The 16,249-nt window shown below is 47.6% G+C and overlaps 2 protein-coding genes and 1 non-coding gene across 5 annotated transcripts in view; 1 reads left to right on the top strand and 2 right to left on the bottom strand.

The window, feature by feature from the left end:
* LOC125629205 (uncharacterized) overlaps positions 1-16,249 on the top strand; it is a 262,178-nt gene that overhangs the window by 199,673 nt on the left and 46,256 nt on the right. The window lies entirely within an intron of this gene.
* On the bottom strand, positions 2,546-2,618 carry TRNAF-GAA (transfer RNA phenylalanine (anticodon GAA)). The gene has a single exon. It is a non-coding gene; the product is annotated as a tRNA-Phe (tRNA).
* Positions 5,524-16,249, bottom strand: part of LOC142068327 (uncharacterized) — a 35,509-nt gene continuing 24,783 nt past the window's right edge. For 2 of the 3 annotated variants that reach the window (XM_048834560.2, XM_048834547.2), the window contains 2 exons: positions 12,722-12,835; positions 5,524-12,341 (listed from right to left, as the gene is read on the bottom strand). In XM_048834560.2, coding sequence (XP_048690517.2) covers positions 10,708-12,341; positions 12,722-12,835 — 1,748 coding nt within the window. In that variant the 3' untranslated portion in view covers positions 5,524-10,707. The remainder of the gene's footprint in view (positions 12,342-12,721; positions 12,836-16,249) is intronic. The other variant, XM_075124100.1, reaches the window with a different exon arrangement.

Here is a 16,249-nt window from a genome sequence, read left to right on the forward strand (position 1 = left end):
ACATGTTAGGCAAACATGATGACCACTACACTACAGAAACTCTGACACTGAGCTCTGCCCCTCCCTTCAAATTCCATCCACTTGGCTGGCTCTCACCCTGGCACACTCCGATGGGGCGACCTGGAGAAAGTGGTGGCAGCCCTTCGGTAGGTCAGCTGGTAGAGCAAAGGACTGAAGCCAGAGCTCAGGAAGTCGTCTTTATGTCTCCCTTGTGACTCCAGCTTGAAGGAGAGCTTCTTTTTCGTCCCCTTGCCGAGAAAGAGCAAGAGAAGAAAGAAAGCTCAGGTGGGCCAACTTGTGCACAAGCCCACACTGTCTTTTCCTACTGGGGAGCCTGAAATGAGGGACTCGTGGCCAGTAAAGGCACCGCTGCGCTTCCAGAAAACAGACCGCACCCCTGCACACCAAAGAGCATGCCAAAGCCTGGGATTGAATCAGGGAACTTCTAAATCTTCATTCTAACACTCTCCCCACTGAGCTTCTTCGGCACCAGTAGAGCACCTTTTTGGCCTCTTGCTTCTCTGTCCGGGACGTTTTTGTCAGCCACGGCACACAAAAAGGATGTCATTGTGAGCGACCCACAAAGTCAAGATGAATTTTTGCCTGCCTTGCTCAGCTTGACTTGCTTCCTCACCCCATTCCTGCCTTAGTTCATAGAATCATAGAATATCAGGGTTGGAAGGGATCTCAGGAGGTCATCTAGTCCAACCCCCTGCTCAAAGCAGGACCAATCCCCAACTAAATCATCCCAGCCAGGGCTTTGTCAAGCCTGACCTTAAAAACCTCAAGGGAAGGAGATTAAACCACCTCCCTAGGTAATGCATTCCAGTGCTTCACCACCCTCCTAGTGAAAAAGATTTTCCTAATATCCAACCTAAATCTCCCCCACTGCAACTTGAGACCATTACTCCTTGTTCTGTCATCTGCTACCACTGAGAACAGTCTAGATCCATCCTCTTTGGAACCCCCTTTCAGGTAGTTGAAAGCAGCTATCAAATCCCCCCTCATTCTTCTCTTCTGCAGGCTAAACAATCCCAGTTCCCTCAGCCTCTCCTCATAAGTCATGTGTTCCAGTCCCCTCATCATTTTTGTTGCCAAAGTTCCTGGGTTATCTGGTGGCTGAAGGTGACTGGGGTGCAGCGGCATGGGGAGGAAGTTGGGCAGCTGAACCCCGGCAGCAAGAGTCCTGCTGTCACTTGCCGTCCCACCCTGTTGTCCCAGCTTCACCTACTGGCTGCCAGGGACTTGGTGCCCAGCAGCACAGCAGGAGGTGGACAGAGACACCTCTTTGCCTCCTCTCTCTGGGCTCCTAGCTCATCTTGCTGGCTGACAGGGATTCTGGGGTGCAGGAGTGCAGGGAGCAGGAAGGGCGAACATCAGCAGCTGCCTCCCCTACATGCGGGAAAATCGGCTTGACCTGCTGGACCCACATACCAAGTCACCAGGCCTCCAGCTCGCCGCATTCGACTTAATGGATTGACCTGGAGGCCAGAATTCTTTCTGGCTGGGATTTCCCCCCCCTAAAGTACCCTACATGGGTTCAGGGTCCTCTACAGTACAGACCACACAGGAAGGCTTAATGCTCGAGCTGCAGCACGTACTGGGCAGCCTTAAGGCTGGGCTCCCCGAGGCAGGAGAGAAGCAGAAGACTTGGCCCCTGGAGGAGCAGGCTGGGGCTTCCTATATCCCATTCACTCACAGCCAGCCTCCCACCCCCACTTCCAAGCAATCAATGGTGGCCCCAAGTTGGCCAGAAAGGAGCAGTGGTTCTCACTGGAACAAGTCCACTGATGGCTCGCAGGCAACTCCCAAGACTGCTACAGCACACCCTCTTGGCCAGAAAGGAGCCCACTCGGACTCACCATTGCTTCTTTTCCTTCCATCCACAACCCTGCTTCTTCTCCAAGAGGCAGGCACAAGGTTCTACCTCCCAGCAGCCAAGCACACCTCCATGGGTTCGGCCCTTGGAAGGGCAGACGAGGGCTTCCTGGATCCCAGTTGCTCACAGCCAGCCCAACCCCCACCTCCAAAGCCATCAGTCACACCCCCAGTTAGGCCACTAAGGAGAAGTGGTTTTCACTGCCCCATGGGTGGCAGGGAGCCTCTCAAGCCCATCATCACACACACAGATTGGACAGAAAAGAGTGCTCGCCCAGGCTCACTCAGACTCAGCTGTGCTTGTCTTCCTTCCACCCAGAACCCCCCTTCTTCTCCTGGGCTGCAAGTAGCCATCCCTGGGAAGGCAAGAGGGAGGCACAGGATTCTACCTCCCAGCAGCCAACCGCACCGCCCCAGGCTTTGGCAGAACGAATCAAAGTCATCCTTACATCACCCTTGTGACTCCAGCTTGAAGGAGAGCTTCTTTTCTTCCCCTTCCCGAGAAAGAGCAAGAGAAGAAAGAAAGCTCAGGTGGGCCAACTGGGTGCAGAAGCCAATGCTGTCTTTTCCTGCGGCGGAGCCCGAAATGAGGGATTCGTGTTGGGGGAAGGCACCACTGTGTTTCCAGAAAACAGCCCACCCCTGCACAAAGAGGGATGAAAGAGCATGCCGAAGCCTGGGATTGAACCAGGGACCTCTAGATCTTCACTCTAACACTCTCCCAACTGAGCTACTTCAGCAACTGTGGGGGTTGCTTTTGGCCTGCTGCTTCTCACCTTGAAGCTTATTCTCAATAAAACATAGCTCCAACCAACAGTGGCCAATGCAAACGTGTCATCGCTTGCTATTTTAGCACTTGAAAATGTCACTGGCCAGTGTTTGGCTCTCTCTAACGCTGCACTTCAGTTCATGAGGGGAAAGGCGAGAAAAGTGATCTTTGAACTAAAGGCCTATGATTAACAGTCTAACGCTGTCTCTTACTCGAACACTATTTAAGACTGGTCCACCCTGTGGTGATGCCAGTTTGGTTTCTAGATGTTAGTACATTTCAGTTACTGTTAAAATTAAAAAGTTTCTATATGCTTAAAGGAAACGAATTTTTTATTTGCTTCTATATGGGATGAATAAATACAGATTTACAGATCCTAGCCTGCAAATGTATTGTCTTTTATGATACAGAAAATCATGCATACAAATTGTGCATCAAAACCATGAAATGAGCTACAAATGCAATAAAAAACAAAGTATTCAATGGTTTAACATATCGAGTGGGGGTGGCGGGGGGCACCGAAGATGCTTCTCGCCTGGGGTGCCATTTGGTCTAGGGGAAGCCCTGTCAGGGAGAGCAGGAGTTAAGTTTCCCATGCCTATTTTCAGGCTGTAATCTGTGGGCACTCTGCTCAGTGGGAGGGATCCTGGTAGCCCAGACTCAGGGCTGGAACAGGCCCTTAATTAGATGGTGGCTGCATGGTTTACAGCACTCTGATGTCTCAGACAATCTGTCTCTCCCAAAGCCTCAGATCTGCGTCCCCAGAAGGCTCCTGCACCGCCTCCTCTCCTTTCACATTCTGTAGAAAGGAGCAGCATCAAGGGTTAGGGATGAACCATAGGGCACTACGTGGGCAGCAGATGCTTCAGGAGTAAACCCAGCACCCAAAACAGAGGGGGGGAATATACTGCTTTTTCTCGTTACTTAGCCACATGCTGTAGCTCAGAGAGCTCTTTTAAATGTCTCCTCTCACACAACCTGGGAAAGGGGAAGGATTCTTAGGTTCTGGCTTGATTTGAATGAGGATCACTGGACCCTAGAACCATTCACTGCCCTTTCCTAGAGAATGGGGAACAGAGAGAAACAGAATGGGGCTGAGATAAATGCTTACTGGAATCAAGAATTGTTCCCCTAGAATACCAGCAGCATTGGGCAGCTGGAAATCTCACAAAAGGAGCTGAAGCCTTGGTGGTTCAGTAATAGATGTCCTAGGTACTGCATGGGAGGTTTAGGTTTGTTTTCTGGACAATAGCAGTCTGAGTTTTATTGCCTCCAAATTTCAGTAGAAAAATTCAGACCCAAACTGTGTGTGGTGCGGAGGTTGATTGCAATTTCTTTGGGTTTGATTTGGTTTGTTCTCTTATTCTCATTTTAAAAGCCCTTGAGCATTTTGATGGAAAAAATGTTTGTACAAGACCAAGGAAAAGTAAGAAAAGTTAAAAATCTGCATTGAAGGGAGGGGGTGCCTGTGTACCAGGGCAGGGGTGGAGATTTTTATGGGGAGGGGGTTAAGGGATAAATGAGAGGCTTCTGCTGGAACACAGGGGGATGTTTTGCAGTTTAATTTTCTAAAGGGAAATCTCTCCACTTTCCCTCTGCTGATGCCCAGCTCAGACCCCACTGACACCCCTGTGATGAATGAGAATTTTCTGAACATTTTGTATGCATATTGTGTATACCTGTTGCACGATTATCTAGGTCAGATGTCCAAAATTGTGGGGTGCATCCTGCCAGGGGAATGGAGTAACATTCAGGGGGATGCAACTGGGGCCCGGGTTTTTGAATGTTATAATTCTTGATTTCTGATTTGTGTCCATTTATTCTTTTAGGTACAGACTGTCCGGTTTGGCAGTCAGAGAACACTTCAATCTCCCTGGTCACTCAATTACAGGCATAAAAGTCGCAATGCTACAACAAAAAGCTTCAGAAACACTCCAATGAGAAACTGTTGAACTGGAATTAATTTGCAAACTGGACACCATTAACTTAGGCTTGAATAAAGACTGGGAGTGGATGGGTCATTACATTAAGTAAAACTATTTCCCCATGCTTATTCCCCCCCCCCACTGTTACTCACACCTTCTTGTCAACTGTTGGAAATGGCCCATCCTGACTATCACTACAAAAGGTTTTTTTTCTCCTGCTGATAATAGCTCACCTTACCTGATCACTCTTGTTAAAGTGGGTATGGCAACACCCATTTTTTCATGTTCTCTGTGTGTATATACATCTCTTCCTACTGTATTTTCCACTGCATGCATCCGATGAAGTGGGTTTTAGACCACGAAAGCTTATTCTCAAATAAATTTGTTAGTCTCTAAGGTGCCACAAGTCCTCCTCATTCTTTTTGCCGATACAGACTAACACAGCGACCACTCTGAATCCTGCCTAGCTGGATTTCCTGAGAACCACAGCTGTCCATGTTCTTCCCCTAGGTCCCTGTACAGGGGCAGTTGTCATTTCTGGCCTCATGTGTATAGCGGTGACTATGCCTACCTGCCACATGGGGGACTACGGCTTGATTTCCTGATGAGAAAGCTGTGATTTTGACATCAAGTGTATGCCTACAGTACAATTAAAAACCCACAGCAGGCCCAGGCCAACTGGCTCAGCTTGCCCGGCTTGGGGTCCAGGGGTCTCTTCAGGCTGGAGCCCGACCACTGGGATCCTCCCCATCACTAGGTTCAGTGGCCTATATGCTGAAGATGAGTTTATAATTGGGGAGTGTACACTGGGTGCTGCCACGGGACAGACACTTCCTAGCAGGAGATCCACCCAGTTAATGTGATATACTCTAAAAATATTGGATGACAGAAAGGCAGCCTGGGGCTCTGTATGTATCGTCTCTCAATGACTCCAGATTCAACATGCTCAGGTTAATAAAAAAGATTATTTTTTATTGCGAGCCTGGAAATAGCCTCCGGTGTGCAAGTCAGAGCTGGATTATTTCCAGCTCATGCACCCTTATCACTAATGAAGGAGTAAAGGAATGTACAAACCAATGAAGCCATAACATGTAATTTGCATCCCCAACCCTTTTCCCTGTGACAGGATCTCAAGGACAGACAGAAATGTTACTCAGGGTCAGGAGGAGAGAGGAAAGCACTTTCCCCCACGTATTTCCCCAGCCTGCTGTGCAAGGCAGCACAGGGGCTTTCGGGCATTTTCTGTCACTGATATTTTTCATCTTGGTGTGGGAGGAAAGACTAAGGGTATGTCTACACTACAAAATTAGATCAATTTTATAAAGTCAATTTTTAGAATTCGGTTTTATACAGTCGATTGCGTATGTCCACACTAAGCGCATTAAGTCAGAGGAGTGCATCCTCACTACCATGGCTAGCAGCGACTTAAGGAGTGGTGCACTGTGGGTAGCTATCCCATAGTTCCCGCAGTCTCCGCTGCCCATTGGAATTCTGGGTTAAGATCCCAATGCCTGATGGGGCAAAAACATTGTCGCGGGGGTTTTGGGTACTTGTCATCAGTCGCCCCTCCCTCCGTGAAAGCAATGGCAGACAAATATTTCACACTTTTTCCCTGGGTTACCCGTGCAGACGCCATGCCATGGCAAGCATGGAGTCTGCTCAGCTCACCATCACCGCTGCTGTTGTGGGCAAGTCTACTGTGGGGGCTGCTATGATCTAAGTAGCCAATGCAAACACTGACGTTTTGTTATCAAGGATAGTGACTGTGGGAAATGTGCAGGCCTTTTTAGATTTTAGGTGCATCATATTCCTGTCCTTTGTCACTGGTGAAGAAGTCTTGCAGTGGTATATTCCAATCCAGTCGGCACTGTAACTCCCCGTAGCAGTTCTGTGGTTGACACATGTAACAGCTCCAGGGCTCTTGCTCTTTTGCCTTGGCCGAGGTACCTTGCCCTACCAGGACCTCCAAGCATTCGACACAGAAGCACCTGCAGCAGCTGGCATTGCTACACAGCAGCAGCTCTTGGGTGCCTTCGCAGCAGACGGTGCAGTAGGACTGCTAGCTGTCCTCATCCATGGTGTACAGCTCCACCGCTTCAACTCTGCTCTCCTGTGAGGTGGAGGCTTCTGCCTCAGGCTGCTCTCCCAGCCAGCAGCACCGCACGGTCGCTCCTACCCCAGCCTACCCCTTGCTCCCATGGCTCATGAAGCCTGGACAGTAGTAAGAAGCAGTTCAACTATAGGCTGAGCAAGTGCAGAAAGCTGGTAGAATGTGCCTTTGGATGTTTAAAAGTGCGCTGGCGCTGTTGGTCAGACCTCAGTGCAACCAACATTCCCATTGTTACTGCTGCTTGCTGTGTGCTCCATTATATCTGTGAGAGTAAGGGGGGAGACATTTATGGCAGGATGGGAGGTTGAGGCAAATCTCCTGGTGTCCAGTTTTGAACAGCCAGACACCAGGGCGATTAGAAGAGCACAGCAAGGTGCACTGTGCATCACAGAGGCTGTGAAAACCAGTTTCATGACTGGCCAGGCTTCGGTGTGACAGTTGTGTGTGTTTCTCCTTGACGCAAACCCACCCCCTTTGTTGATTTTAATTCCCTGTAAGCCAACCACCCTTCCCCCTTCAAAATAAAGTTACTATTGTTTTGAAACCATGCATTCTTTTTTTATTAATTAAAAAAAAGAGATAATGGACAAGGTAGCCCAGGTGGGCTGGGGGAGGAGGGAAGGACAAGGCCACATTGCTTATGGTAGCCACACTAAAAATCAAACTGTTTGAATGACAGCTTTCTGTTGCTTAGGCCATCCTCTGGAGTGGAATGGCTGGGTGCCTGGAGCCCCGCCCCCGCCAAGTTCTTGGACATCTGGGTGAGGAGGCTATGGAACATGGGGGGGAAGGTAGGTGGTTATACAGTGGATGCAGTGGGGGGGGGGGGTTGTGCTCTTGTTGGCTTTCCTGCAGCTCCAACAGATGCTTCATCATCTCCCTTTGCTTCCCCAAGAGATGCTTCATCATGTCCGTTTGCTCCCCCTTTAGCCTCAGCATCGCATCCTGCCTCCGCTCTTAAAATCTTACTTAAATCTTTCCTAGCCTCTGCCACTGAATGCCTCCATGCATTAAGCTGTGCTGTATCAGTGCAGGAGGACTGCATGAGCTTGGAAAACATGTCATCGCGAGTGCATTTTTTTCACCTTCTGATCTGCGATAACCTCAGGGACAGAAATGATAGGGGGAGTGTAGAAACATTCTATGCTCTATGATTCTAGGGGAACTGTATGGTAACCTGTTCTGCTGAGATCGCCAAGCTGACCAGACAGGAAATGAAATTCAAAAGTTCCTTGGGCTTTTCCTGTGTACCTGGCTAAGTGCATCGGAGTTCAAAGTGCTGTCCAGAGTGGTCACAATGGAGCACTCTAGGATAGCTCGCAGAGGCCAATACCGTCGATTTGTGTCCGCACTACCCCAAATTCAACCCAGCAAGGTCGATTTTACCGCTACTCGCCTTGGTGAGGAGGAGTACAGAATTTGATTTTAAGAGCCCTTTAGGTCGACGGAATGGGATTGGTTGTGTGGATGCAGTCATTTTTAAATTGACCTATCACGACTAAATTCAACCTAACCCTGTAGTGTAGACCAGGCCTTAGACCTGCCAACTTTTTGAACCTGTGAATGTTAAGTGACCAAGTGATGAGTTAACAGGAATGCTGTTGCACAGGATTTGACTGGAGCTAGAAAACAAAAAGCCCTTAAAGTTGAACTCTTGGGTGAATAGAATGATCTGATTTATATTCAACCTTGGAAGGCAATAGATTGTTACATCAGTCAGAACAGCCTGGTTTGGTTGGTTGGTTGGTTTTATTGGTTGGTTGGTTGTTTTCCCTGAAAAATTGCAGAAGGTTCAGAGAAGAGCCATAGGAATGATTAAAGGCTTGAGCAGGGAGAGAAGTTTAAAAACAAACCCAGCCTTTCCTGCTCCTACTGGCTGTGGCTGGTGAGGACATTTTCCTTCTCTACTCCAGGGTCTCTCTTCTGCCAGATTCTCAGAAAGTCAGGCCGCCCTGCAGACTATGGCAGAGTAGTTCGGTAATAGGCTGCAGGACTCACCATGTAAGAGTGCAGCTGCTATAGCACCTTGACTGATCATGGGCCAAATCCTGCAGGCCTGGCAGCCCAGCATAACCGCCCACGAATGGCAATGGTAATTGAGCCTTTGTAACTAGCTGCTGGTACCTTAGGTCTCAGATATGAATTAAAGTGGTGGCAAACACAGCTTTGAAGGATGCAAGTGAAAGAGCAAAGCTGGCTCTCTGGGGAACTGCTGCAGTCCCATAACAACAGCTGGAAGGGAGAAGAGAAAAAACTCCCTAAAGTGCTGGGAGCAGCACTGAGAATAGGAAGTTTGTCAGTGAGAGCAGTAGCAATAAATACGAAATGAAGGAGTGCTTTCTCCTCTGTGATGCCATGTTTGAATTGTGTTACTTTCTTATGAGATAAAGCTTTAAAATATCCTGGTCTAATTTCAGGATGGGTCTGTAACCATAATTGGTCTCTGTGGGAAGTGGGACTTTTTATTCTCATACATGCTATTTCTCTCACATATTCCCCCACTCTAATTCCTTTGGAGTGAGGTTTTAATTTCAGAATTAGCCACCATTTCCTATATAGTAGGAGGGTGCAGGGAGAGAACAAGAAGAAAACCTGAATCATAGAATATCAGGGTTAGAAGGGATCTCAGATGGTCATCTAGTCCAACCCCCTGCTCAAAGCAGGACCAATCCCCAACTAAATCATCCCAGCCAGGGTTTTGTCAAGTCTGAGCTTAAAAACCACAAAGGAAGGAGATTCCACCACCTCCCTAGGTAACGCATTCCAGTGCTTCACCACCCTCCTAGTGAAAAAGTTTTTCCTAATATCCAACCTAAACCTCCCCCACTGCAACTTGAGACCATTGCTCCTTGTTCTGTCATCTGCTACCACTGAGAACAGTCTAGAGCCATCTTCTTTGGAACCCCCTTTCAGGTAGTTGAAAGCAGCTATCAAATCCCCCCTCATTCTTCTCTTCCGCAGACTAAATAATCCCAGTTCCCTCAGCCTCTTCTCATAAGTCATGTGCTCCAGCCCCCTAATCATTTTTGTTGTCCTCCGCTGGACTCTTCCAACATTTCCACATCCTTCTTGTAGTGTGGGGCCCAAAACTGGACACAGTACTCCAGATGAGGCCCCACCAATGTCGAACAGAGGGGAATGATCACGTCCCTCCATCTGCTGGCAATGCCCTTAGTTATACAGCCCAAAATGCCATTGGCCTTCTTGGCAACAAGGGTGCATTTTTGACTCATATCCAGCTTCTGGTCCACTGTAACCCCTAGGTCCTTTTCTGCAGAACTGCTGCCTAGCCACTTGGTCCTGAGTCTGAAGCAGTGCAAGGGTTTCTTCCGTCCTAAGTGCAGGACTCTGCACTTGTCCTTGTTGAAGCTCATCATATTTCTTTTGGCCCAATCCTCTAATTTGTCTAGGTCCCTCTGTATCCTATCCCTACCCTCCAGTGTATCTACCACTCCCAGTTTAGTGTCATCTACGAACTTGCTGGGAGTGCAATCCACGCCATCCTCCAGATCATTAATGAAGATATTGAACAAACTGGCCCCAGGTTTTATCAGTATAATCGTGATGCTCAGGATTGGTTTAGACTAGGAAAAGCAATGGAGTTTAGGTCAGGTCAAGGGGAAAGCTAATGTCAACCACTGCACCTGGGCTGCATCTGCTCTACAACTATAATTGTCTTTTTACACCAAGATCACTCACTTGAGCAGTCAACGCCATGTACAGTCCTAGTGGATGTAAGGGACAGGTAGTTTTTGCCTCAGTGTAGCTTGTTGGGATCAAACCTCTCTCCCGCACCTGGAGCTGATGAACATTCCTGGCTGGAGGGACACACTCTCCTACGACTCAAAAGCAAAGGAGTTGATAGAAAAGATCACAGGACTGACCCCAAAAAAGGGTTAGCTGCAAAAGGCAGAAGCAGGTAACTCATCTGGGGGAACTGAGAGACCACGGTGAAGATGGTGCAAAGACCGTTATGTGGGAATTAGCAAATGTGATTTAAAAATAAAAAAAACCTTTGGCCAGCCCTAGTCAAGGCATTTATTACAGTTCCCTCTCATGTGGATTTTCTGATGTGTGACAAGCTTTGAATTATAACTAAAGCTTTTCCCGCACTCAGAGCATGTGTAGGGCATCTCTCCTGTGTGGATTCTCTGATGTGAGATGAAGGCTGAACTATGAATGAAGCGTTTCCCACACTCAGAGCATCCATAAGGTTTTTCACCTGTGTGGATTCTCCTATGTTTGATAAGGTTTGAACTCTGATTGAAGCTCTTCCCACACTCAGAGCATGTGTAGTGTTTCTCTCCTGTGTGGATTCTACAATGTGTGATAAGGTGTGAGTGCTGATTAAAGCTTTTCCCGCACTCAGAGCATGTGTAGGGCGTCTCTCCTGTGTGGATTCGCTGATGTGTGATAAGGTGTGAGCTCCAATTGAAGCGCTTCCCACACACAGAGCATCCATAAGGTTTCTCACCCGTGTGGATTCTCCTATGTGTGATAAGGTCAGAGCTCTGATTGAAGCTTTTCCCGCACTCAGAGCACGTGTAGGGCATCTCTCCAGTGTGGATTCTCCTATGTTTGATAAGGTTTGAGCTCTGATTGAAGCTTTTCCCACACTCAGAGCATTTATAGTTTCTCTCTCCTGTGTGGATTCTACAATGTGTGATAAGGTGTGAGTGCTGATTAAAGCTTTTCCCGCACTCAGAGCATGTGTAGGGCGTCTCTCCTGTGTGGATTCGCTGATGTGTGATAAGGTGTGAGCTCCAATTGAAGCGCTTCCCACACACAGAGCATCCATAAGGTTTCTCACCCGTGTGGATTCTCCTATGTGTGATAAGGTCAGAGCTCTGATTGAAGCTTTTCCCGCACTCAGAGCACGTGTAGGGCATCTCTCCAGTGTGGATTCTCCTATGTTTGATAAGGTTTGAGCTCTGATTGAAGCTTTTCCCACACTCAGAGCATTTATAGTTTCTCTCTCCTGTGTGGATTCTACAATGTGTGATAAGGTGTGAGTGCTGATTAAAGCTTTTCCCACACTCAGAGCATGTGTAGGGCGTCTCTCCTGTGTGGATTCGCTGATGTGTGATAAGGTGTGAACTCCGATTGAAGCGTTTCCCACACTCAGAGCATCCATAAGGTTTCTCACCCGTGTGGATTCTCTGATGTGTGATGAGGTCAGAGCTCTGATTGAAGCATTTCCCGCACTCAGAGCACACATAGGGCGTCTCTCCAGTGTGGATTCTCCAATGTGTGATAAGGGCTAAGTGCTGATTGAAGCTTTTCCCGCACTCAGAGCATGTGTAGGGTCCCTCTCCTCTCTGGAATTTCTGATGTATGAAAAGGTCTGAGCTCCCACTGAAGCTTTTCCCACACTGATGGAATGAGTAGTGTGTCTCTTCAAAGTTGATGCTCTCGCATGTAATAAGGTCTGAGAGGCTCCTCAAGTTTTCCTTTGGCTTGTGCTGACTCTCACAAGCTTTTGCTTTTTCTGGGAGTGCACAACTCCCGGAATCATTCCCTTTGGATCTTCCTGATAACGTCCCACGTGGTTCTAGTGGCTCAGCATCTTCCTGCTGGGGTTTCTCCTCCTCGTTCTCACTCACCCTCCCATCACCTGATGGGAGATGGAGAGAATCCAGACATAGGTCACTCCCTGCGCCTGAGAGAAAGGAAATCTCAGAGACAGGAATGGAAAAAGGGATGAACAAACCAAAACGTGTGCAGGAGAGATCAAAGCTATCAGGAACTGATTTTCCCCAAACCTTTCCCCAGAGGAAAGGGGAAGGAATCAGTTTTGCTCCAGACCTCACCAGAACACTCAGGGAAAAGCGAGATCAGGGAGGGACCTGCTGCCAGTTGTCAGTCAGGGTAGGTGGGAAGTAGGTCAGTCAGGGTAGGTTATGAGTGACATCTGCCTAATAATTCCACATCTGCAGGGAACAATCCTAAACTTGAAGAGCTCACAAGGTCTTTGAAGGGCATCCCAAATGTTTCCTGTATTCATGGACAGTTTCTGAATTGGTTTAACCAATTCCCTACCTGTGCAGGCAGCTCTTGAGAGCACTTCTTTGTCAGAGCCCTGGAGGTCTGGGACCCATAGCTCTTCCCCTCGTTCCAGCTGCGAGATCACATCAGGTTTGGAACCTGGAAACCCTGCTCAAGGCAAAGAAAACAAGGGAGGTCAGTAGAATTTGTGGGATACTTGTCACAAGGAATATTCCATGGTTTTAAGCCCAGCTCATTTTTAAGCAGTAACATCCCAAGGCCAGCTTTCTTAGCTCAAAGTGGCAGGAGAGGAGTTGTTATTATAAATCAAAGGACCAACTAACACTGGGTCCCCATTGTGCTAGGCAAAGTACATACACAGAATAGTAGATGGCCCATGCCCTGAAGAATTTACAATCTAAATAGACAAGACAGACATAGAATGGGGGAAAGGGTAGAACCCACTGTTAGAATGTACAGGTTTCAGAGTAGCAGCTGTGTTAGTCTGTATTTGCAAAAAGAAAAGGAGTACTTGTGGCACCTTAGAGACTAGCCAATTTATTTGAACATAAGCTTTCGTGAGCTACAGCTCACTTCATCGGATGGATAAAGTGGAAAATGCAATGAGGATGTTTTATACACACAGACCATGAAAAAATGGGTGTTTATAACTTCAAAAGGTTTTCTCTCCCCCCACCCCACTCTCCTCCTGGTAATAGCTTATCTAAAGTGATCACTCTCCTTGCAATGTGTATGATAATCAAGGTGGGCCATTTCCACCTACATGCCTCCAGCTTTCACCCAGACCACACCACACGGTCCATTGTCTACAGCCAAGCTCTACGATACAACCGCATTTGCTCCAACCCATCAGACAGAGACAAACACCTACAAGATCTTTATCAAGCAGTCTTACAACTACAATACCCACCTGCTGAAGTGAAGAAACAGACTGACAGAGCCAGAAGAGTACCCAGAAGTCACCTACTACAGGACAGGCCTAACAAAGAAAATAACAGAACGCCACTAGCCGTCACCTTCAGCCCCCAACTAAAACCTCTCCAACGCATTATCAAGGATCTACAACCTATCCTGAAAGATGACCCAACACTCTCACAAATCTTGGGAGACAGGCCAGTCCTTGCCTACAGACAGCCCCCCAACCTGAAGCAAATACTCACCAGCCACCACACACCACACAACAGAACCACTAACCCAGGAACCTATCCTTGCAACAAAGCCCGTTGCCAACTGTGCCCACATATCATAGAATCATAGAATATAAGGGTTGGAAGGGACCCCAGAAGGTCATCTAGTCCAACCCCCTGCTCAAAGCAGGACCAATTCCCAGTTAAATCATCCCAGCCAGGGCTTTGTCAAGCCTGACCTTAAAAACCTCTAAGGAAGGAGATTCTACCACCTCCCTAGGTAACGCATTCCAGTGTTTCACTACCCTCTTAGTGAAAAAGTTTTTCCTAATATCCAATCTAAACCTCCCCCACTGTAACTTGAGACCATTACTCCTCGTTCTGTCATCTGATACCATTGAGAACAGTCTAGAGCCATCCTCTTTGGAACCCCCTTTCAGGTAGTTGAAAACAGCTATCAAATCCCCCCTCATTCTTCTCTTCTGCAGGCTAAACAATCCCAGCTCCCTCAGCCTCTCCTCATAACTCATGTGTTCCAGACCCCTAATCATTTTTGTTGCCCTTCGCTGGACTCTCTCCAATTTATCCACATCCTTCTTGAAGTGTGGGGCCCAAAACTGGACACAGTACTCCAGATGAGGCCTCACCAATGTCGAATAGAGGGGAACGATCACGTCCCTCGATCTGCTCGCTATGCCCCTACTTATACATCCCAAAATGCCATTGGCCTTCTTGGCAACAAGGGCACACTGCTGACTCATATCCAGCTTCTCGTCCACTGTCACCCCTAGGTCCTTTTCCGCAGAACTGCTGCCTAGCCATTCGGTCCCTAGTCTGTAGCTGTGCATTGGGTTCTTCCGTCCTAAGTGCAAGACCCTGCACTTATCCTTATTGAACCTCATCAGATTTCTTTTGGCCCAATCCTCCAATTTGTCTAGGTCCTTCTGTATCCTATCCCTCCCCTCCAGCGTATCTACCACTCCTCCCAGTTTAGTATCATCCGCAAATTTGCTGAGAGTGCAATCCACACCATCCTCCAGATCATTTATGAAGATATTGAACAAAACCGGCCCCAGGACCGACCCTTGGGGCACTCCACTTGATACCGGCTGCCAACTAGACATGGAGCCATTGATCACTACCCGTTGAGCCCGACAATCTAGCCAGCTTTCTACCCACCTTGTAGTGCATTCATCCAGCCCATACTTCCTTAACTTGCTGACAAGAATACTGTGGGAGACCGTGTCAAAAGCTTTGCTAAAGTCAAGAAACAATACATCCACTGCTTTCCCTTCATCCACAGAACCAGTAATCTCATCATAGAAGGCGATTAGATTAGTCAGGCATGACCTTCCCTTGGTGAATCCATGCTGGCTGTTCCTGATCACTTTCCTCTCATGCAAGTGCTTCAGGATTGATTCTTTGAGGACCTGCTCCATGATTTTTCCAGGGACTGAAGTGAGGCTGACTGGCCTGTAGTTCCCAGGATCCTCCTTCTTCCCTTTTTTAAAGATTGGCACCATCTATCTATTCAGGGGACACCATCACAGGGCCTAATAACATCTATCAGAGGCTCGTTCACCTGCACATCTACCAATGTGATATATGCCATCATGTGCCAGCAATGCCCCTCTGCCATGTACATTGGGCAAACTGGACAGTCTCTACGTAAAAGAATAATGGACACAAATCAGATGTCAAGAATTATAACATTCATAAACCAGTAGGAGAACACTTCAAACTCTCTGGCCACGCGATTACAGACATGAAAGTTGCGATATTACAACAGAAAAACTTCAGAACCAGAGTCTAGCGAGAGACTGCTGAATTGGAATTCATTTGCAAATTGGATACAATTAACTTAGGTTTGAATAGAGACTGGGAGTCATTATGCAAGGTAACCTATTTCCCCTTGTTTTCCCCTTGTTCCCCCCCCCCCACGGTTCCTCAGACATTCTTGTTGAACACTGATTTGTGCTGGAAATGGCCCACCTTGATTATCATACGCATTGTAAGGTGAGTGATCACTTTAGATAAGCTATTACCAGTAGGAGAGGGGTGGGGGGGAGAGAAAACCTTTTGTAGTGATAAACACCCATTTTTTCATGGTTTGTGTGTATAAAAACGTCTTTTGTACTTTCCACAGTATGCATCCGATGAAGTGAGCTGTAGCTCACGAAAGCTTATGCTCAAATAAATTGGTTAGTCTCTAAGGTGCCACAAGTACTCCTTTCTTTTTGTTAGAATGTAGATATTCAGGCCTGCCTGTAAAGCCTATACTTTAAGAAGTTAAGTGTATTTTTATCACTTAGCTAGTTATAAGAGTATAAAAACAAACAAAATCACAGTCCGCCTGTGTATGGGCCTTCTCTCACTAGCACAGTCTGACACCTTGTTCTTAGGCTAAGGCCTTTGGCTAAGCAGCAGGGGCAGC

Source organism: Caretta caretta, chromosome 28 (assembly GCF_965140235.1).
Source record: "Caretta caretta isolate rCarCar2 chromosome 28, rCarCar1.hap1, whole genome shotgun sequence".
In the NCBI taxonomy this organism is placed as follows: domain Eukaryota; kingdom Metazoa; phylum Chordata; order Testudines; family Cheloniidae; genus Caretta; species Caretta caretta.